Raw genomic sequence first — 23,117 nt, forward strand, 5'->3', positions numbered from 1 at the left:
GCAGTATGTGTGGAAGCAGCACTGGCAACTGCGGTGAGGAGTTTACTGAGCATTGCATACTTGCATTAACAGTGGAAGTCAAGAAGAGAAGTAAAGTAATGAATGAGACTTCTGGCCTGTTGTTTGGCATAAGAACTTCTGGCCTGTTGTTTGGTTGCGCATTGCGTCTTCATTTCTAGCATTCCTATGCAGTTTGGATGTGACTTTGAGGCAACAAAACCAAATTTCAGTCATTCACACGGTGGCACCGTGAATTTCCATGTTTCCAAACATGTACAAAATTCATTTCAGTGAAATCATATACCATATCACAGGCCACAACCTAAGGCTATAGATTCAGGACCACACAGCAGGTGGTAAAAGAAATCATTTACATCAGCCCTTGATTCTAGAAGTTCTTGCGATAATTGTACTGCCAGAATGTATAGAAATGAGAAAGCCCCGCCAAGTTTGAATCTAAGGACTACAAATACTAGTTTAAGGGAGAAACAGGAAAGACTGCAAATTCAACAACAAAATTTATGGTTAACTCAATTGAAGAATGACAAATCTACAATGTATACTATTCACAACATTCTGATGAATCACACTGTTTTACACAGTATTTTTGTGTTGACTCGGTGCAAATAATAAAAGGATTGTTGTAAGTTGTTAACTTCATTCAATGTTAGATTTATACATTCAATTCTGAAAAAAGAATCAATTCATTTTCACTCACATAAATACAGAATAATCATTAGCTATCATCACATGAATGATGTGGGTTGCAATCCTATCTTGCAACAAAATAGAAAAATGGGGAGATAACAATCATGATGAATTCTAGAAAAGATGCAGGAAGGGCATGAGAGATAGGGCTCAAAAATGAAATACGTGAATTCGAAACTGTGGAAAATCCAACAGAATAAACCTACAAAGCAACTCCATTTTAATAAAATTTGAACTAATATTGCAGAGTCCTCGGTAGAGAGGACTCTTCCAAAAACTAGCGTATGCCGCTAATTGTGACGCTCACACGGTATTCTTTAGTAAAAGGCGAAAGAATAGTTCGCTATGTGATCATCACACGGCTCCGTGCTTATAAACAATAGAGGTCGTTTCACTTTATATGTGAGCATCTTAGTTTAGTTTATGTATCAGTCAATGTGGGACTTTAGTCATAGACCCACTCACTTTCCCCAATGAACAACCTGTTGTCACAATCTATACCCCTATTCACTCATCCATACACCTCTAGTTGGTATGTTTAAAATCATATTAGATATCTTTAATATCTCAAAGCTATAAGATTAACATTTGTGCTTAAGATTGACATAAGTGCTTAAGATTGACATCTCTGCTTGGCTTCTAAATGGAAAGGCAGTGTCTTTCAGAAATAAGCAACATAAGAGTTCTATTGTAGAGATATGATGTTACCAGTGTGAATCAAATGGAAGGATTTACCATATAGGGTAATGAGGGTGTCAAAATTAGTATTTTTTCTTTTTTATAGATATCATATGTACATCCAAATTCATATTGAAAGCTAGGAAAAGTTTTTCCTCTATATTGGCTCTCATTGACATTACATATGGTCATTGTTCCTGTTAGATCTTGATTCAAGTTGTTCTGTGAACCTTCAATGTTCTTTAACAAAAGAGTAGGAAATTTTTTCCTACCAAATGAGACTGATTAAAATGAGAAAGACTCCGACTCGTTAAGCAAATGCTCAAAAATTTAAATTTTTGTTTTCATAAATGGAAAAATCTTATCGAGGGCACTATCCACTTTGTGTTCTTTAGATTTTTTTTTTTAGACATCGGTTCTCAAACTTCGAAGATTCATACTCAAAGTTTGGTTTCAATTAAAACAATTGCAAATTTTGGTATATAAATTAATTTGTGCAGCCTGTGTGGAAACAGCGCTAGCAGCATCAGCGATCATATTTCGAAATAAAATAGAAAAACTGGAAGATAACAATCACGTTCAAATCAAGCGAACATGTAGGGAGGGCGGAGAGGTCAGCGGCTCAAAAAAGAACTATATGTATTAGAAACTGGAAAATCTAACAGAATAAATAATCGAATCGAAGTCACTTTTATATTTTTTTTACCTTTAGCTATTACTGTAATTTCAAACAACAGACACCTCACTAGTAACTAAACCAATTAGACCTTATCATCTAATTTATCATTTACAAGAGGAAGCAACTCCATCTTACTCCTAGGCGTCCTTGGTGTCCGAGGAGTTCCTGGAACTGGTGGTTGTTGGGAGAGCATGTGCCTAACATAACCATAGAATGTACATCCAACAAGAGTTATGGCACATCCAACCGCATTCATATATGAAATTGGATTCCTAAATATCAGCCAAGAAACAAGGACAGCAACCGCAACCTGCACAAAAAGCATGATTACTGTTAATTGGTATTTGCAGAATGACTTAAGACCTCGCCGTTTCGTTGCACACCAATCACGCATACATCCCATCAGTGTGTGATTTACACGCAATTTGAAGTGTATCATTTGAGGAAACGATATGAAAGTATGTGGTAGAGTATTAAATAAGGCAGAAATAACAGAAAATGTGCATGTTAAAGCTATAATGATAATGTTGCAAGAGTTCAATTTTCTCCAGGTATTAAATGAAAAAGTACAAGTAGTTCCTCAAGTATATGAAATGAACTAATTGTCAATAAATATGATGAATCGGAATTTAAGACCAAATAGTATAGTGGATTTGAATATGTCTCATCGATCTCACCTTAAGGTTTCCAGCAACATTAAATGTAACAGCTGTGGTGGAGTGAATCACGTAAAAAATAGAGAAATTAAGGCAGAATGCCAAAACACCGGAGCTGAAAATAATGATCATGGCCGCCCAAGGATATGGATGAACACTGAACCACTCAAGAATTCCATTGCCTTCAAGTAAGAAAGCAGGTAATACCATGATCAAGGTTGCAAAAGGTGCCATGTAATAAACTGTATTTATGCTACATATACAAAACAAGAACAATTAGTCTATGTACTGCAGAAAAAGTACGCCAAAGTGAAACCTATACAAGAACAGAACAGAAAAGGTATAGCATAGCATAGATAAGAACAGTAAATGTTAAAAACAAAGTACCTAAGTGGCTTTTGATCAGAATATTTTTTATACATGTTACAGTACAGACAGACTACAGTAGTAAAGATGTTCATACTCTAGAGTTCTGGCAATCATTGAAACTTTTGGAAACTAATTGACACAAAAATGGCCATTTAATTGAGGAATTAAGAGAGTATTCCAGAAGCACAGGATAGTCCAGGATACAGTATTTGAAGAAAATAAAAAGTCAGAAACACTGTCAATGAGCTTGTAGCTCAGTTAGTGTCGTCCTAAGACTTGAGTGTGCAGTTGATATTAGACGTTTGTTCTTTCACAATGTAACCCAATAAAAAGAACTTGACTTGAAAACTTACCTCATCATAAACAGAATAATAGAAAATATAAGTTGAACAGTTCTAAAGTTTTTGGAGTTTACATCCAACGGTAACATCAAGATAGCCTGAAATCGTTTACATCAACCGTGCTAATTTTCAACCTACCTGATTTATAACTTCTTGTATAAAAAATATCTGCTAGTTCAGTATGTACTTCTCCAATTAATATGAAAGTGCTAATGGAACTGTCAACTGTGTCATATCCAGATTGCATAAACATTTGTCTACTTTAATCGTATCATATAACAAAAAACATCAAGCACTAGAGAAGGTATTTGTTGTGAATAAGTATCACCTTAAATTACCATATGTATGCAGGTACGGATCAAGGGAGACTAACAAAATTTTAGTTGTGTAAATCCAGAAGATTTTTTTCTTTTTTATATATTATCATGTTTCATTGTTGCTACATGCTGGTTGGTTGGTAGCTAGTGTTGCAATCAAATTTAACAGCACGCAAATTTTTTTAGCATTAGATTACATGGACTCCCAAGAATCAATTGTAACTAATAGGAACAGATTATTTCTCAGTTAGTTTAGGTCAGAACTGTTCAAGCAAGCAAAGTCAGATAAGAAGCGCAGAGAGCTGCAATTTTACTGAGAGCCTGGGTTTGCTTCAGGCCGAACCATACAGGCTGTGATTATTTGCACAAAGAAGGAATGAGAAGTTGGGCCCTAGATATTATGGCCCTTCCCAAATCCTAGACAGGGTGGGAAAAGTAGCTTACGAGTTGCAGCTGCCACCCAACAACAGAATTCACTCTGTACTTTATGTTTACAAGTTGAAGTTGCCCCTACTGATCATCAAGAATGTGTCCTATTGTTATGTCAAAACAGTGGGAATTACAGCAGCAACCCTTGGAGGTCTTGGCCAATTGTTATGTCAAAACAGGGAATTTGGAAATCATCATTCGGTGCCAGAATTTGTCCGGATTTGAGAATTCCTGGGAAGCAGTTTCTAATGTGATCCACACTTTCCCACATATTTATCTCGAGGACAAGGAAATGTAATCGACATATCTGTTAGCTAACAGCTCTAACTAACTAACTAACTAACTAACTAACTAACTAACTAACTAACAGGGTATAATAAATAGGAGAGGAGGCAATAAAGGGGTTGTTACAAAAAGTAAGAATTGGGGAGAGTTTTGGGGCATGCTCAAATTAGCCCAAGAGTTTATCATCTTGATCCAGAGGCTTTTTACTTAATAAAACATTGTTTTCGTTGACTTTCTATTGAATCAATCTAGTTGAAACCTATCAGAATTTTTATAAAAAAACAACATATAACAGATAAAAGGCAAAGCATAAATTACGTACCTGTCAAATTTGTAACCATGCAATAAAGCCTCTGCAAGGATAGTCTTTGTAGAAGTAGCCAAACAGCCAAATAAGGCAGCACAAAATCCGAACATATTAAAACTTAGCTCTGTAATAGATGTCAAAAGAATCCCTCCAACAATGGGTATGAGAGAAGCCCAAATGCGCCAGTCAAAATATTTTCTCCATACTAGCCACTGCAAAACAACTGTGCAAGTTCACCAATATCAGATGATATTATCCTTAAAACTACAACTAAAGCAGACGGCAGCTAAGTAATCAATTAAAGAATATTACCTGTTGTTGCAGGAGTGAATGATTTTATTGTTTGCATAAAAGAAACTGGTATGTAGCGCAGGCTCACATTCCCCAAAACTATGTTAATACAGAACACAAATGACATAGGAAATATTCTTTTCCAGCGATCTTGAGGGTCAACAGCTATGAGTGGTTTAAGCTTCAGCACTTTAATTACCATGTATGCTCCAATGGCTGAGCAGATAAAGTGGATACAGGATACCGATAGGGGAAACTTGAAATCCAATTTCTGCGAAAGAAGAAAAAGTTCAAATTTAAGGCTTTTCTTATCATCCATACATGTTGGATGGTAAACAACATGAAATATTGCAATGATTGGAATGTTACGGTGGACAACAATGACTATGAAAAATTACAAGTCAAATCATTAAGAGTTACTGTATTTATATTCAAATGGCTTGTCATTAGACAAGATTTACTATTTACTATAGAATAATATGACATCTTTTGATCCACGTAACCAAGTCCATCTCGTGGAAAAAAACTTTTATTGTTGTTATTCATTATAATATATGAAGTCTGGGTACTTAAAAATTGGGGAAGTATCCGTATCTGATACTGATACCCCACCGATACGTATCCTAGAAGTATCAGAATTTTGTTTTAAATTTACCAAAAACGTAAGAGATACTTCATAGATATGCGTAGATGTGTACTAATCCTAGGAAAGGTGAAGAGTATAAAAATGTGAGACAAGGTTGCGGGACATAATGAAGATGTACATGATCAACATCAAGATGGTGCAGGACTTCTTCAATTGGCAGAGTTGTCTCTTGATGAATTAGACTTAGAAGCCATGTTTCTTATGGATTAAGATAAAAGGGGAGAAGTGATTGAATCAGTTAACATTAGACAATAATTCATTAAAAATGCTTTTGAATTGTTGGCTATTGCCATAGAGCAAGACATGTTTTGAGTTTTTTTAATGGTGCTTTTGTTGATATATTAACATAAGGGTTTAAATATATTATGAAAATTGTGATTATAGTTATATATTAATGAAGAACAGTCAATGCCTATATCTTTAAGAAAGTGATGAAGATTGATAAGCCTTTTCCCTCACAGTCACAGATGAAACAAGAATATAACGATCTAAGTAATCTCGGTGATCAGAATCATTTAAGATCTTAACTAAAAAGCTTCGCTCCACGCGTCAAAGTCATAATCAAAGAAATACTATGAGAGCCTCAAATATAACAAAATAAGAACATCGGTGGATCTTGGATCTTTCCTAAGTCCAAGCAAAAGTGGCCAGGACGGCCAAACTCCATACGATGAAAAACAGACATTTTCCAAAGTTAAAAGCTAATTGCATAGCATTTAAAATTTGTGTAATGTCTTCATATCTAAGTAATCTAAGTGATCAGAATCATTTAAGATCTTATGATCAGAATCATTTAAGATCTTAACTAAAAAGCTTCGCTGCACGCGTCAAAGTCATAATGAAAACATATACTATGAGAGCCTCGAATATAACAAAATAAGAACGTCGGTGGATCTTGGATCTTTCCTAAGTCCCAGTAAAAGTGGCCAGAAGGCCAAACTCCATGCGATGAAAAACAGACATTTCCAAACTTAAAAGCTAATTCCATAGCATTTAAAATTTGTGTAATATCTTCGTAGCTGCATTCCATTTTAAGGAATCACTAAATATATCCTGGTCCACCACATCACATCTAGATGATACGATTTTTTTTTTTGTTTTTAATCCTCTAGTTCCCAGGGAAAGGGGTCTGGTAATCCAGAGTTCGGCCACAAGGTAAGTAAAGTCTGGCCAAGAGTTGTTCCAACCAGGAATCAAACTCGGGTTCTTCCCAACATAGATTATACGATTTTAAATATTCAAATTAACTCTTAAAATTGTTATTACACACAATAAACAAAAGAATTCTACAACTTTCACCAAACATTGAATGTAGCTCAAAAGGAACAAAACATTTAATTAACAAAAACACATATAAAACTCACCAATTAAGTAAATCAAATTCAACAAATCCACACTCTTATAAAAAATTAAAAAAAAACAAATTAATGTACAGAAACAAACAGCACATAAACAGAATCATAGATCAACAAAAATTAAAAAGGTATAACATGAAGCAATAACAATAGATCTTATGATAAACATTATTTTAAGACATGAAATTTAAAATAATATTAATAAAGTCTAATTATTCTCATTGTTTAAAAAAAATATAAAAATGATTATTAGATTTGAAGAGAGAGAGAAACCTGAAAGATCCACTTGTTCATAATAATGACAGTGACATTGAAAGCCCACCATTGAAGAATTGCCAAAAGAGATCTAAAGACGCTCCACTGGCAAACTAGGCCTTCTTCCATCACCACCACCACCACCACCGTTATTAATTACTTTCTTTTTTTTTTCTCCGAGAGAGTTTCTCGCAAGAGAGAGAATATATATATAATGTATTGTATATTGTTGTTATTTGTGAAAATTGTAACGGTGAAGAAATGAATGAATAGATTCAAGAAGGATTGATTGAACAAATGAGATTGTAGCGTACCTCTTTCTTTCTTTCTCACACTTTTCTTTTCTCAATCTCGTTGATTTACCTCACTCACCCTTTTTTTTCTTCTTTTTTGACACAACCTTTTTTCTTACTACTACTAAAATGTACAAAAACAAATTACTGTTCTAATTTTTTTATTATTAGATTATTTTTTTTTAGTAATTAATAGACAAAATGACAAATTATTGACAACCTAACAATTTTAACAATTTTTATTTTTGTTAAAATATTTATAGTTTCATGTCACATTAGTAAAAAGTGAAACAAAATGGAATAAGATATTCACATTTAATACATTATCTAAATATTCTAATATAAAATTATATTTTATATTATTATAGAGAATAAAAAAGAAATAAGTACACCAAATATAAAAAGTAAATTTGTTTTTAAGTTATTATTATTACTTATTCATTATTTGCGGCTCTCTTATTTTTATCTAATATTTTAGTGGTTAAATATTTTACCTTAAAAATGAATAAGTGGAGTGTTCAAAATTCGAACTTCAATTCATGTATAAGGAAAATGTTAACATGTGCACCAAATGCACATGTTAAGGAAGTAAAAGTAGAAATAATATATTGAAATATGTGCATTTAACTTCTTAAGCATTAATTTTTTTTCTAACAATAAATGCAATTTTCTATATTTAGAACCTTAACATGTGCCTTTGATGCACATGTTAACATGACCCTTAAATATATCTACAAACTAAACTAATTTCACGGAGACTACATCTAGGGATGACAACGGGCGTCCATGGGTGCGGGTTTGACACTAATCAAAACTACACCCGAAATCATCACTCAAACCCAAACAAGAGATGGCAATCGGTAGGGTATGGGTAGGGTACTATAGTATTCATCCCCATATCGCAGTTTGAAAAAAAAATTGTATTCATCCCCATACCCGCGTGGGTAAAAATATTTGTCTCTGTCCCCATACTCTATGGGTACCTAAGTACTCATACCCGTACCCGTTACCTGTAGTTTTGCAAAAAATAAATCGATCGATTTAAAATATTATATCGTTTTAATATAATTAATTTTTTAAAAAAAAAATTTAATGTTGACTCATGAAAATAATAAACAAAAAATTTATCAACCTCGTGTTAAAGTTCATTTCTTTGTTGACATATTCACATTGTGTTTGTATTATATTATAAATAAATATTTTTATTAAAAATGTGTAATAATTTAATAGTTGTTATATTTTTTTAAATTGGTATACATATGTTATTATACATATGTTATTATATAAAAATAAATAACTATATATTATGTGGGTATGGGGCGGGGTGGGTAATTACTCATACTCGTGCTCGTACTCAAAATGCAGGTTTTTATCCTACCCGTAATGGGTATTTTTTGCGGGTGGCAAAACAACACCCCACGCCCACATCCATTGGGTTCGGGTTTTTTCTATCCAAACTCAAACCCGCAGCACATTTGAAAATAATTTGCAAATTTAAGAAATTAAATTCCAACATAGACTTTGAATTAAATTACAGCTAAAATTAAGGTCTTTCAAGAAAATTCAAACATAGACTTTCAAGAAATTACAACATAGACTTTCATGAAATTAAATTACAACTAAAATTTAAGGTCTTCCAAGAAAATTGATGGAGACTATGAGAGTAATTAGATAATTATAAAATATTTCGGGTGGGTGTATGAGTTTCGGGTGTGAGTTTGACTGATACCAAACCCACACCCATATTATCGGGTGTCACCCGAACCTAAACTCAAACTCAGTCAAATCAAATTTTGCCCGTTGACTTTAGTTTGAATTCGAGTGGGTCTCTCGAGTTTGAATTTTTTTATCATCCCTAACTACATCCTCTCTCAAATTCTTTAAAACATATCAAAAGTGTAGTTTCTTTCTTGTACAAAAATAAGATAGATTCTTTCCTTTTTGACAAGTGTCTGCAAAAAAATAATGATGACAGAGTATATTCGTGAATTTTTGCTCATATATATATTTTTTCTCCACAAATACTAACATTTTATTCTATTTCTAGTATATATTATAAAAATAAAACTTTCTGTTCTAGTATTTTCTTTTTCTTTTTCTTTTTTTGACATGTATTTTTTTTTCTTTTCTTGAAATAAACATTGCGTGAGGCTGTGAGCTATAATGACATTTTAGATAGCGGCAAACTTTAACCTATCTTAAATTTGGCCCTTTTTCTTTTCTTTTCGGTACTAAAAAATTGTTCCAATTATTTAGTTTAATTTCATACTTAGTCCTCTAAATATTATGATTTGTGATTTTTATTCACATTGTTTCACATTTCCTCCCTTATAATTTAGTTGTCCCCTCCCTATTTCCTCCGAAATTTATAGTTGAGGGAGCATCAATATTATTGACGTGGCATCAAAGTCTTATAGACAATGTTACTTTTCTTTGAAATTATAAATATCAAAAATTAGTCCGAACAAGTGAGATCGAATGAAATCTCTAATTAGGAGAAGTGAGATCGAATGAAATCTTTAATTCGAATTTTCAACTTTTTGGTTTTTGTTTGAGTAAATTGGATAATCTATGTGTGTAACTGTAGAAACTAATCAGTCGAACCTTGTAAAATTTAAATGGACGACAAACTCTCCTTAAGAGTTTTAACGCGACCACATCTCTAAGTCAGAGATCGAACTTAGAATCAAGGGTAAGCTAAATAATTCACCTTGGACATGAAAATTGAATATCACATTAATAAATTATATCACCTCATGAAAGTTTTGAAGAAAAATTGAGAGAACTACAAAATGACAATTGAGTAAATATAAAAGGCCAATATCAATATATAAATATCAATATTGAATACATTATGATAGCATAGTCAATAACTTATTCGATTGTTATTCCTTTCATCCTTTGTCGTTCTAGAATTACAAACATGTTTTTATTTAAAGAGAATAGATGGGCGAAATTAGTCTCTCATAAGTCCTAGCCCAACTGACAAAAAATGTCGAAATTGTTAGATCGAACGTCGTGACCCGGGTTCAAACACAGGATCTCACAATTATGTGAGTTTAAGTTCAGTGAATTTACCACTTGACACTGAGTTTGGTCTAGTGGTGAAATGTTTGGGTAATATGCAGGAGGTCTTAGATTCGATCATCTATAACTCCATTATAACCGACAAAAAAAAAGGGCGAAATCACAAAGCTCAACTTAAAATAATTCCTAGTAGATCTTGGATCACCTACCAAAGGATAAGTGTATTCTACCTAGACCATGCAAAAACTTTTTAAAAAAAGGAACCTCAATAACATGACAACCAACTATATCTTGGCTTCGCAAACGCACACACAGACAACTAACGGAAATGAGTGGTTAAAAATCATGAATGGCATGGGTAAGAACTAAGAAGAACAATAATAATCAATTAATCACGCAATTAGGAGCATGAGAAACACTTAGGAAGCATAATAAAGGTGCCTAGTATTCATTTAAGGACGTATATATATCATGTTAATCATTTGGTGCATAAGGAAAGTGAACATAGCATGACATTTAAGATAGAGACCTAAAAATTGTGTTACTATTTAATCATATTTCATGTTATATATGATTAAATAGTAGAAGACATTTCCATTTAGATAACATCATGTTAAAACTTACATTTTTAGTTCATTAAGTAGTAGTACCATAAGAACACTAATTAGCACACCCTTTAATTTACCATTAAAAAAATTAAAATTCTTATTTCTATCACCCTATAATATCATCGATTGCAAAAATAACTAAGAAAAAAAACATAAATAATCTTTTGACAAATTTACTACTACACTTAAACTACTTACAATGGTGTTGGATTTAGGGTGTTGAATGATAATCAACATGTTGAAACCATTGTAGTGGAATGTTTAATGTGATGTGGAGGAGGGAGATGATGAAATTATTCAACATGTTGAGTCTGTCACTTGTCAGCTGCTGATTGGTTCGCTGGATTTTTATGATTTTTATCCTTTGAACTCAATTATCTCATTGCAAATTATTTTTTTATTTTTTTATTTTTTTACCAAAATTCGTGATTTTTTTTCCTCTACAAATAGAGACTTGGTTCATTTCATTTGGACACAGAAAAAAAACCAAGTTTTTCACTATCTTAATCTATTATTATCTTTCTAATTAGTTTTTCTTTTGAAGTTTTAATTTTTTTTTAGTGAAATGGATCCCAACAATTCTTCTAATTATCCCAACAATTTCTCAAAATCCCAACTATTATCAAAACTCCAACAATTATCAAAACCCCAACAATTATCAAAATTCAAATCAAATTTTCAACCAACAATTATCAGCTTTGTCCTACGAACTTTCTAGAATCATCATATTATATATAAACTCCAAGAATAATACATGAACACTTTCATAATCTAGGGTTCTTCTTCTTCAATTCCCGCACTCATCATGTCTCACAATCGCATCACCACCGATTCCCCTCTCTCTCGTCGCATAGTTCGTTCTTTCCTCCATTTCCTCAACCATGGTTCGTACATTTCTCTCTCATTACTCTCCCTTTCGCATTTGAGGTTCAAATTTATAGTTTTGTTGCTTGATTTTATTTTTAGCTGCAAATTTTGTTGGTTTGGCTGATTTATTGTTATTAATATTGCAATGAACAGTAATAGATTTTGATTTTGGTTTTGGTTTGTGTGGAATAGTTGAACCTAGCCATGGTGTTGATGCTGAAGGGATTGAAGTTGCTAAGGAGTGTTTGGTAGAGGCTTTTAAGATTAACAGTTCATCTTCTGGAACTGGTGATCCTGATTCATTGATTGACATTTTCAAGTCATTTGATTCAAACAAGCACTGTGATAGAAGTAAGTCAGATTCTGTGAAAGCTTCAAGTTCTGCACCGAGTGCTGCTGATGATGCGTCGAAATCCATGGTTAATTCTTACTTTCCTTTTGTTTTTTTTTCAATTTATCATTATGATAGTTTACTCGTGGCATATGTCGATTGTTTATGTTTGTGTCTAGGGTGGACCGTTGGTGACGGGTAGATTACCGTTGAATATACTAAAATCTAACATGACATTTGATTGCGAGTAATAATTGACTTGTGGACTACGGTCCACCCTAGAAGCTGCCATGACATTTGATGGATTTGATGAGCCAATGTGTTTTCTCATACTTGTTTGGTTGATTAAAGCTTGTTTTTGTTCTTCTGTCTTCATGTTTTTCCTTGAATTGTTCTTCATGATTGAAACTGGTGAGCATGCTATAGGGGTAAATCGTAAATATGTAGTAGTATAACTTCTAGTTCTGCTGCTACTATTTGATGTTTAATGACAATGTAAGGGCTATCTCTATAACTATAGTGTCCAACTAAATCATGTTTTGAAAATGGTTTCGTTAAATGTGGAAAATGATGATTGCAGCAGTACCTATCTTTTGGTAACAATGTAATAGTAGAATAAATATTTTTGTTATACACATGCTAACTTTTTAGCGGTTATAATGGAGCCCTTCAATCGTTATTTAATGAGAGAATATTTATAGAAATAAGCGTTACCTTTGAAGATGGGATAGCTATTTAGGATATTGAAATTTTTAAAAAGTAAAAGCATATGTATAGGGCACACTGACATTGTGTTGGCTGTACCCAAGAAAGAAAAAGAACAGGGACTGCGTGTTTTACCATGTATGTACCCAATCCTTCAATTATGCAATGTCTTTTTTCACATGTGATTTTTATTCTACTAAATAGTTTTACTGTTGAAATTATAGGAATTTAAGTTGAGCAGTAGGAAACGAGAGAACAAACTTTGAATAATAGAATATAATATTTATATGGTGTGTAACATATGTTATAAAATCAATGTTGCCAAATAGTGGTGAATCAGCGATAGCAGCACTATAGCATAGTGGATTCATCAAAATCCACTACAAAATCCACAACACTATCCTAGTTTTGCTATTAGGGCAATAGTGGTCGCTATTACAGTTTCTGCCAGCTGATATAGCGGCAATAGTGGAAAAATGAGAATTTTAGGGCTTTTTATATTAATAAAACCGAAGAATCTGCAATATTGTGCAATATAATTTTTATATAGTGTGTAATATATGTTATAAAATCAATGTTGTCAAATAGTGGGGAATCGGCGATAGCAGCGCTATAGTATAGCATAGCGGATTCATCAAAATCCACTACAAAAACCACGACACTATCCTAGTTTTTCTATTAGGGCAATTGCGTATTCCAGTTTCTGCCAGCTGATATAGCGGTAATAGCGGAAAAAACGAGAAAATTTCAGGGCTTTTTACCATAATAAAACCGAAGAATCTGCGATAGTGTGTAGTATAATATTTATATGGTGTGTAATATATGTTATAACATCAATGTTGTCAAATAGTGGGGAATCGGCGATAGCAGCGCTATAGCATAAAGGATTCATCAAATTCTGTTACGAAAATTGTGACACTATCCTAGTTTCGCCATTAGGGCAATAGCGTATTCCAGTTTCAGCCAGCTGATATAGCGGCGATAGTGGGAAAAAATGAGAATTTTAGGGCTTTTTACAATAATTAAACCGAAGAATCTGTGATAGTGTGTAATATATAATATTTGTATAGTGTGTAATATATGTTATAAAATCAATGTTGTCAAACAGCACTATAGCATAGCGGATTAATCAAAATCCGCTATGAAAACCGTGACACTATCCTAGTTTCGCTATTAGGGCAATAGCTTATTCCAGTTTCTGCCAGCTGATATAGCGGCAATAGCGGAAAAAGCGAGAATTTTAGGGCTTTTTATAATAATAAAACTGAAGAATCTGCATTTGTGCCAAACATGACCGATTGTGAAAATTGAAAAACTAAAGAGTCGGTGGAACATGCCTATCATTTTATAAAATTGACGTGTTTCAACCACTATGCGGCTTCTGTTATTTGCCTGCAACACTATATGCTATTTCACATGACTGGTTTTTGGCGTTTTGCTATTTCCCGCAATCCTCTATTGATAACACTATAAAATGCAATGCAATGCTATGATAAGCCTATTTGTAGACAGCTGTACACCTTAACTCTACAAATAGTGGCTATATTTAAAATCAATGTATTATTAATTAGCTTCTTGTATTATTGTCCTTATTAGAATAGTGGAGTCTGTACTCTAAATATTCTTGAGATATATGGAAAAAAGTTATTCAGCCATGTTTTCAAATTATCACAACTTTGGGAAAAAAAATATTCTGCTGCTATCTTTCACTTAGCAGAACCGTAGCCACCCATTAGATACAGCCTCTTAGTTTCCGCTTTCCATACCATGACTGAGGAGGATGTTTCAATTGTTTCTAATGGCAAGGGTATAATGTTCTCAAAATTAGGTCACGTAACATGGTTGGTTAGACAAATTCTGACTTTACTGGGTCTAAACTAGACAGAAAGTCTGCATCAGGTATTTATTATTTATGGGGGAAATTTGGTGACTTGGAGAAGAAACAAAATGTAGTGTCATTGTCTAGTGTAGAAGCCGATGTTGTCAATTGTGGATTGCAAAAATTAATGGTTTGTTTGAATATAGCTACGCTTATAGTGTTATAGCCACTGTTTGACAACACTTTGTACTAGATCGTGTATCGCGGAATTAGTTATTTGTTAAAATTTTACTATGCCATAGCTGCTATTTAACGAGACTTTTAGCCGCTATATTGTGCTCTTCATCATGTGACTATGAAGCTTATATGGATGATCGTTCTTCTAATTGAACTCGGGTTCGGTTCGGAAAACCTATGTCACCTTTTTGTGATAACTCGACAGCAATTGAGATTACAAACACTCTAGTGCAACATGTTCAGACTAAGCATGTTGAATTTGGCAGCAACTAAATCAAGGATAAGTTAAACTAAATGCTGACAAGATACCCTATATTAACAGAACTAATCAGCTAGCCGATAGATGACCCATGCAGTCCATACTGTTCCATTTGATTCAGTTATGTCCAAGTTGGCATGTGCGATATCTATGCACCAACTTGAGGGGAAGAGTTGATGTGTACATCTGTATGTATATTGTTTCCTTTAGTTCCTGATTTGGTTATGAATGCATAAGAATCAATGTATTATTAGATAGATTGTATAGTTTCCTTTTAGAAGGCATTAGTCCAATTTTCAATTGTATTCATACTAGACTATGAAATCCTTTTTAAATAAGGAAAAAAATAATGAATCATGGAAACACTTCTAAGATATAATAAGGACATAATGAAATTTTTGGTAGGTATCCAACTCTCTCACCTTAAGCTTAGTATGATTTGTCTATACTGTTTTCACGGTTCTAGAAGTACATTACTCTATCACACCAATTTCAAATTGTATTGAAGTTTTGATTTTTTGGCTCTGATTTATCTCACAATGTGTCTTCATTAGGATGAAGATTGGATGCTGGACCCTCACATTTCCGGTAGGCAAATCTGTTCCCTTTATTTTATTTGAAATTTGAGCGATCATAAATAATAATGTATTGCCGAGAATTTTTGTCATTTATCATCTCAAGCTTCTAACCGAGTGGACGTTTCTTGCTGGAAAAGTTTATAGTTTGTAATATTTAAACTCATTTATTTGCTTAAATGTTACAAAAATAATCATTTATTTGTTGTACCATGCGCATGCTCTAGTAGTGTTTGGACCGGTTTGACAAACATTGCTACAGATATTAGTAAATACTGTAAACCATTTTCTGTTTGTTTGCATGACAAGTTTTCTCAACCTAACATTTCCATTGGTTGGTGGTACTTTTGGGGGTCAAAATATTAAAATTTTGTAATGTATTTTGAAAAACAATTTCTTAATATATTATATTATTTATGCTTTATCTGATTATGAATGGTTAAAATTTCAGAATATTGTACATAGCATGATATTTTTTACCATAATTGTTTTGCACTGTAGTTGGCTTCCTCTTTGGTCTAGTCCAATGGTATATTGGATTTATTTGACTTTTGTAGTATTTCGTAGAAGGTGAACTATCTTGATATTTTCTTGAAACTTTTGACAACAGTGTCTAAAGATGAACTGTGTGGACAATTCTTTGCTGTTCTGGAGAAAAAACGGTATTTCAGGACCAATATTGATGGAGGTGATGACATTGTGCGATTGGAGAAAGCATCTCGCTCATTCGATGATGGTTTTATGGTATGATATTATATATCATGAATATGCATACATGGCTTGGTTTTTATCATGATAGTGATTTAAACTTTTACAACAACAAACAAACAAAAACATTTTCCACTTGGTAGGGTAAGCTACATGTACAAACTAAGAGGCAAAATACTGTTGTGTACTATTCAGGTGAATATGTGCTGCTTAAACAGAAGAATTACATTGAAGTATGTTGCTTGATGGATTGGTTGTATAAAAAAAGAAAAAGAAATATACACCGATCTTCAGTATTAAAAGTTAAATCAAATACTGATTTTCCCAATCAAGGAGATTTGCAGTATCTTCTACACCTCCTCAAGTTGGTGCGTAGATACATATCATGCCTAACTTTGCTTGTCAAATGTTCAAAACTCTGTCTTGCTAGGCTATTGGTTAGGAACATAGGTTGTTAGCTAATTGTTCAATGGAGGGCATAAAGGGTGAGCAGATAATTATTGTTAGATTTCAATTTCTTTTCAATGAAGTGGCAGTCAAGTTTAATGTACTTTGTCTTATCACAGTGGATGGGATTGTGGGTGGTACTTATTGCATCGTTGATGTCACAATATAGCTTCAATGGAAGTTCTACTGTCCTCTTGAATTTCTGTATGACTCGAATTCCTTGAGTTGTTGCTCTAAATTCGAATTTTGCATCACTCCCCTGTTCTTCTGCAAGTTATCAAATTTTCGCACTAACCTGAAGTGGACTTTTCTATCTGTAATTGACGCTGTCTGGACAGCAGTAAGATAGATACAATCCTCACACTAGTTTTTTTTCTTCAAAAAATTGACCTTTTCTAGCAAAGCCTTTAAATATCTCAAAATTTTGTAGATTGCCTCTTGGTGTTCTTCATAAAGAAGGAGAGTGCATGAACTGTCTTACAACACTCACGGGAAAGGCAATGTCTGGACGAGTATTAGCCAAATAGATTAATTTTCCAAATAACATTGGGGTCCATGGTAGTCTTGGCTACAGTCGTTTTAGTCACCTCCAAGAGATCTCAACCACAAAAACCCAACAACTTCAAATCACAAACCAACATACATGCTTCAACTCACAACTCACGTAGTAATTATAACAAACATCATCATGCATATTCGTACTTGTCATATGTTTAGTTCATGTCTATCATCAACTCAAAATTTGCACAATATTATAAAACATTAACATTTAAATGAAGTATGTTCATTTACAACATTTCAACACACCCAACACACAACATCAATTTCAAACCAAATGATCGAATTCTCCAAAAAGAGTTTCATCCACATCAAACATACAATGCATGGAATTATCTAATCTTATTATTAGTGGTGTCACCCTTAAAACCTCTTGTAGTTTCCAAATCAACAAGGCAATTTCTTTAAGAAGGGCACGAGGAGCTCTAAATCATGAAGAGAAAAAGAGAGAAATGCTGTTGTTGAATATATATTGCAAACTATCGGATCAGGCACTAGTTAATGAAGACTTTTCATTTATGGGCCAAATCTGGGTCTCCCCAGCCATGTATTCTGCCCTGCCAGTCACAACACAGTTCGGACTCCATGAATTCCAAACTCAAATTTGAATTACTGGCACCGTTTCTTGTCATATATCTAATAACTATAAAATTAAAATTTAGTTTTCTAATTTTTAAATTAGTCACACTGTCACAGATAAATATTTATGAAATACTAGAAAAACGCGGTGTTACATTTTACTTGGGTGAAAGTTTAATCTGTGCATTAAAATGAGAAGAAATTAATGAACTGTGTCCCATTTTGTGTTTCATTTCTTCAACTTATGTCAGATGCTAGTTTAGTACATGGCTTTCATTCTATGAATGTACCTTTATCCATTTTATTCCATTAGATTCTCATGTCAGTTTGTATCTCAAGGTAGTTGATGATATGCATATTATAATTTCTTCTACTACTACAACTGCTGCTTGTTATTGTATGTATCTTCTTGCTGATAATTCTGTTCAATTGAACATTAGCCATGCATTTAGTCATTAGTGCCTAGTTGGGGTTGACTACATGGATCTATCAGCATGATTGGCTGATGGATTTATCAAAACCAATTTTTTACTAAAACTGTTTAAGTCTGATGTAGTCTGCTTCTATGTAGGAGATGGAAAGATCTGGGTGTCGGCAGTTTAATTTGAAGAATTTGTCTGAATCACTAAAATCACTAGGTACGATAAACAAATTTGACTTCAAGAAGCTTTCTTTTGCCTTGAAATCTCTCTTTCTCCCTCTCTTACTTCACACTGCGGCATACACGACACAAAAGATCCTTCACTGCTCAAAGTTGAAGTATGCAAAAACGTCTTTATACATGAAAGCTTTCAATTTAGTGATGGATTTTCTTAAGAGTATCTTCAGTGATGGATTTTCATAAGACCATTTAATGCATGAAATTTGGTTTTCACTCAGGTAACAAGGCAATGCAATCCAAGCGATACTATGATGCAATTGAGTTGTATACTTGTGCAATTGCGATATATGAAAAGAGTGCTATTTACTACTGCAACAGGTATTCCACTTGTTTATACTGTTTCTCAAATATACATTACTATCCTTTTTTTAGTATATCCTTGTGTGCGTAGTTTCAGTGTGGAATGTAATTGTCTAAAAAAAAGTTTTCTTTATATTTAATAAATAACTAATTGCAAGTGCTAATTGTGGGTTAGGCGTTATGCTTTTGACCAGAAACTTCCACCTTTTTTTGTGGGATACAATTTCATTGTTTAGGGTAATTTTAAGATTTTTTGGGATGGAATTTTTTTTATTAAGAAGTATTCTTTGTTATGCTGTACCGAATATGTTCTACCAAATAATTGTGAAAAACAAATTCTAGAAGGTTTTAAATATTTATCATTGATGGAGTGTAGAAAAAAACTTAGGAATACAAAGTTCAAGTGTTCAATCCCTCAAAAGAACAAATAATGTAACTACACTATGGTTTCATTCATCATCCCAAATCAATGTCACTCAGTTCATTATCATCCTCTGAAAGTTTATGCTCTTCCTTTACCTCCACATCTCCAACTAGCACTTTAATTTCACTTTGCTCCCCTATTATGATAGAGTTTACCTTCTTGTCAACCTTGGCAACTAAGTTTCTTGGACCTATCTATTCAAACAAGACAAGAGGGCCAAAATAACAGGAGAGAGGCGCAAAAGAGTGTAGGTGGTAAGAATAAAAAAATGCACTGTAGGAGGTAGTGCGGGCCAAAGACTAAGTGTTCTAGGGCTCCTCAATGGTGATTTAAACTTGGGATATTTGGAATATTTGTTTTAGGCTGATTCTGTCCCTTTTCTCCAAAAATACAAAAAAGAAAAGAGATAGATGGAGTGATGGTGGATCGCATGACCCTGGTCCCCACTCCCCATGTATATATGCATTTCTCTAGTTTCAAATGTGTTGAAAGTAAAATACAATCATATAATTCATATAGAATATCATATGATTAGGAGTAGAATATACTGTTGTATGGTCATGAGGGGGCAACCAGGGGATCATCCACATTGGGATCAGAGCAACTATACAAGTGAGTTGGACACCACCACATCTTAACCCAAAACCTTAAGGCATTAGGTTTATGGGTCCTCTCACTTATAAAGTGCTCAACCTCGACTTTTATAACCAATGTGGGACTTAATTCACCTCACACTTGCCACAAGAACTGTAAACATTCCTGCCATTATTTGCATCTATTGCTTTATGTCTACATAAAGAGACCACAATATAGTTGAAACACATGGTTTTCACCATAGCCTCTCTCATTTTCTCTCATTCAACAAAACATATCTTTCTTTTTCTGGTGTGTGCCGTGTGTGCGCCTATGAATTGTTTTTGGAGTGGACAATTGTCTGGCTCAGAATACCACAGGGACCTGTTTATTTAACTGATTGGAGCGGTGTTTGTGACATTTTTTCTATGTATATTACAGGGCAGCTGCTTATACTCAAATTAACAAATATACATTGGCAATCCAAGATTGTCTTAGATCTATCGAGATTGATCCGAACTACAGCAAGGGATACAGTCGTCTGGGATTTGCTTATTATTCACAAGGAAACTACAGAGATGCTATTGATAAAGGGTTTAAAAAAGGTCCGTGAAGTATTATATTTTTTTTGTTTTTTGTTTTTATAATCTGCTCGACATATTTACTGGTACTCCTCCTGAGAATGTTGACTATTGTCATCTGGTGTTACATATCAAGGTAAAATGGTGCATGTCACCTAATTCAATGTTAATAAAAACTGGTTTTTCTACTGATTAGCTTCTATTTGCTATTTGAGTTTCCTACAATTGCCGGTGCATGTTTTGAACATTCTAGTCAAAAGAAATATTAAAGAATTGTTTTCACCAAAAAATCATTCTGTGTTAATCAAAATTATTATTAGAAAGTGAAGAATTTCAAACCATTGCTGATTTATCATACTGTTATGAGTATCAGATCAAAGCTGGTTGGAATATGGATGCGTTAAATTTAAGAACTCAAGCTATTTATCTCTAACATGAATCTATATATTTGCAGCCTTGCAATTGGATCCCAACAACGAGTCTGTTAAAGAAAATATGAGGGTTTGTTCTGTTTTTCTGTTTTCCATTTTTTCTCTATTTACTTTTTCTGTGGTCATAATGCTCTTATTGATCACAGGCAGCTGAGGATAAATTGATGGAAGAGGGACATCATGCAGATCACAATCAGGTATTATTATCATTATCATTTCTTTTAAATACAATTAGGTATTATATATGCTGTGTGTCTGGAATACATACCATACCAGTCCTAATTAACGAGTCTTCTCTTTTTTCTTGCAAAATAATTATTTGGTGAAGAAATTGTGGGAAAGCAATTATGGATAGCCTTTGGCAGATGTTATGTAACACATGATCTGGTTCTAGTGGTTATTGTTTTGTTCCACACAGCTTTGTTTCATTTCAACCCCCACAGTTTACAGGAGTCGTACAAATGTTTTCACTTAGTTAGCCATTACTTTATGCATTATTGTTCATTTACCTTTCTGTATCAAATTAAATCTACGAATTCACTCTAGCTATTTGCTTTTCATATTCGAAACAAACATGTAGTATTGGAATGCAATATAGCTTGTTATCTCATTCCATTGTGCTCTTTCCATTGTTTCAATGTGCTCTTTCCATTGTTTCAATTTGCTTTGTATATCAAAATCTAACATTTTATTCTTTAAAGAATTCAAGATCATCTCAAGAATTCCAAAACCATTCTGCAAGGGGATCAAGAAGCCATGCAGCTCCGCCTCCATTTGCCTCAATGCCATTTAACCCCAGCAACCTCGCAAGCATGTTCACGGCGGCCACAAATGCGTATCAGAGGTCACATCCTCAGGAAAGTCAAGAAGATGGCAATAGTAGTGAAGCTGACGAACCCGGAATTCAATTTGGGGGCCATGTTGATTTAAACTCTGTTCAAATCCCTCAGGAACTAAGTGGTGTCCTTCAAAATGTGATGGGGATATTTTCAGGGAATGCACCTCCTGGCCAACCACATGATCAAATGAATGATAGAACGCCACCAAACTAAGCTATTTAAGCATTCTGAGGCTGTAAAGACTCTCCAATTACAGAGCTTCGAGTTACTATCGTTTCACCGAGGCAACCATACTTTTACAGGTTACATATCTTGCGGCTTGGATGTGTAGTTTACTAAAGCGCATTATTGTGACTTAAGTTGGATGATTATTAATTGCAATCTGTTTTGTATATACTGTGATGCAAAATTTCTTGTGGATCTGACCAAGATAGATTTACAAGTTGAATGAATAGGGAGGCTGTTAGAGCATGGAAGGTATAATGCTTCTAGTTTTTTGGTAAATATTGACCTAGAATTTGGTATTATGTGGGGAACGCACATTTGAGTGCTTGTCTAAACTTCATAACAGATCATATTTGACAGTCCATTTAAGTTATTTTCTAAACCTGCGATTAAATTCTGATGTTGGCGTACAAGTCATATGGTTTAGCTTCTACCGTATAGTAATTTTTATTTAATAATTTTGAAATTGGTTTCTATGATAACATAGTAGTGCTGTAAATCTGCAACCCCTACCAGAAAAACCTCTGGGTAGAGGGAAAGATGATTGGAGGTTCTAATAGAAATGGAAGTAGTGCTATATGTTTCTTTTTATTATAAGAACTTGGGCATGAGTATCTATAAGATTCAAAGTTAGGATCTAAAATACTCCGTATTTCATTACTAATAGAAGTCCACATACCAAAAAGACATCGACTACAAGCGAAACATAAACAAACTAAAAGTTCAAACGTGTAAGGCTAATTTACACTGAAGT

At 33.6% G+C, this 23,117-nt stretch overlaps 2 protein-coding genes and 1 non-coding gene across 3 annotated transcripts; 1 reads left to right on the top strand and 2 right to left on the bottom strand.

Annotated features, from left to right (window-relative positions):
- Positions 1-955: 955 nt before the first annotated feature.
- On the bottom strand, positions 956-1,072 carry LOC123903331. The gene has a single exon (XR_006807913.1). It is a non-coding gene; the product is annotated as a U5 spliceosomal RNA (small nuclear RNA).
- A 985-nt stretch (positions 1,073-2,057) lies between these two features.
- LOC123923671 (UDP-galactose transporter 1) lies at positions 2,058-7,744 on the bottom strand. The gene is made up of 5 exons (XM_045976371.1): positions 7,335-7,744; positions 5,082-5,331; positions 4,785-4,992; positions 2,743-2,974; positions 2,058-2,375 (listed from the first exon to the last, which is right to left on the bottom strand). The coding sequence occupies exons 1-5, from the start codon at positions 7,443-7,445 to the stop codon at positions 2,148-2,150; spliced, it is 1,029 nt and encodes a 342-aa protein (XP_045832327.1). The 5' UTR covers positions 7,446-7,744; the 3' UTR covers positions 2,058-2,147.
- Positions 7,745-11,910: 4,166 nt separating this feature from the next.
- LOC123923673 (small glutamine-rich tetratricopeptide repeat-containing protein) lies at positions 11,911-22,763 on the top strand. The gene is made up of 10 exons (XM_045976382.1): positions 11,911-12,128; positions 12,304-12,530; positions 16,017-16,050; positions 16,648-16,781; positions 18,901-18,967; positions 19,209-19,308; positions 20,729-20,892; positions 21,323-21,369; positions 21,446-21,496; positions 22,001-22,763. The coding sequence occupies exons 1-10, from the start codon at positions 12,050-12,052 to the stop codon at positions 22,349-22,351; spliced, it is 1,254 nt and encodes a 417-aa protein (XP_045832338.1). The 5' UTR covers positions 11,911-12,049; the 3' UTR covers positions 22,352-22,763.
- The last annotated feature ends 354 nt before the right edge of the window (positions 22,764-23,117 follow it).

This window comes from Trifolium pratense, linkage group LG1 (genome assembly GCF_020283565.1).
Source record: "Trifolium pratense cultivar HEN17-A07 linkage group LG1, ARS_RC_1.1, whole genome shotgun sequence".
Taxonomy (NCBI): Eukaryota; Viridiplantae; Streptophyta; class Magnoliopsida; order Fabales; family Fabaceae; genus Trifolium; species Trifolium pratense.

Bases quoted from the DNA above. Each gene is read 5' to 3' on its own strand.
- LOC123923671 (XM_045976371.1), bottom strand. From the start codon at position 7,445: ATGGAAGAAGGCCTAGTTTGCCAGTGGAGCGTCTTTAGATCTCTTTTG. The intron at 4,993-5,081 runs GTAATATTCTTT...GAACTTGCACAG, and splicing joins ATTCACTCCTGCAACAACAG to TTGTTTTGCAGTGGCTAGTA. The intron at 2,376-2,742 runs GTGAGATCGATG...CTTTTTGTGCAG, and splicing joins ATGTTGCTGGAAACCTTAAG to GTTGCGGTTGCTGTCCTTGT.
- LOC123923673 (XM_045976382.1), top strand. From the start codon at position 12,050: ATGTCTCACAATCGCATCACCACCGATTCCCCTCTCTCTCGTCGCATA. The intron at 20,893-21,322 runs GTCCGTGAAGTA...ATATATTTGCAG, and splicing joins TGATAAAGGGTTTAAAAAAG to CCTTGCAATTGGATCCCAAC. The intron at 21,370-21,445 runs GTTTGTTCTGTT...TATTGATCACAG, and splicing joins CTGTTAAAGAAAATATGAGG to GCAGCTGAGGATAAATTGAT.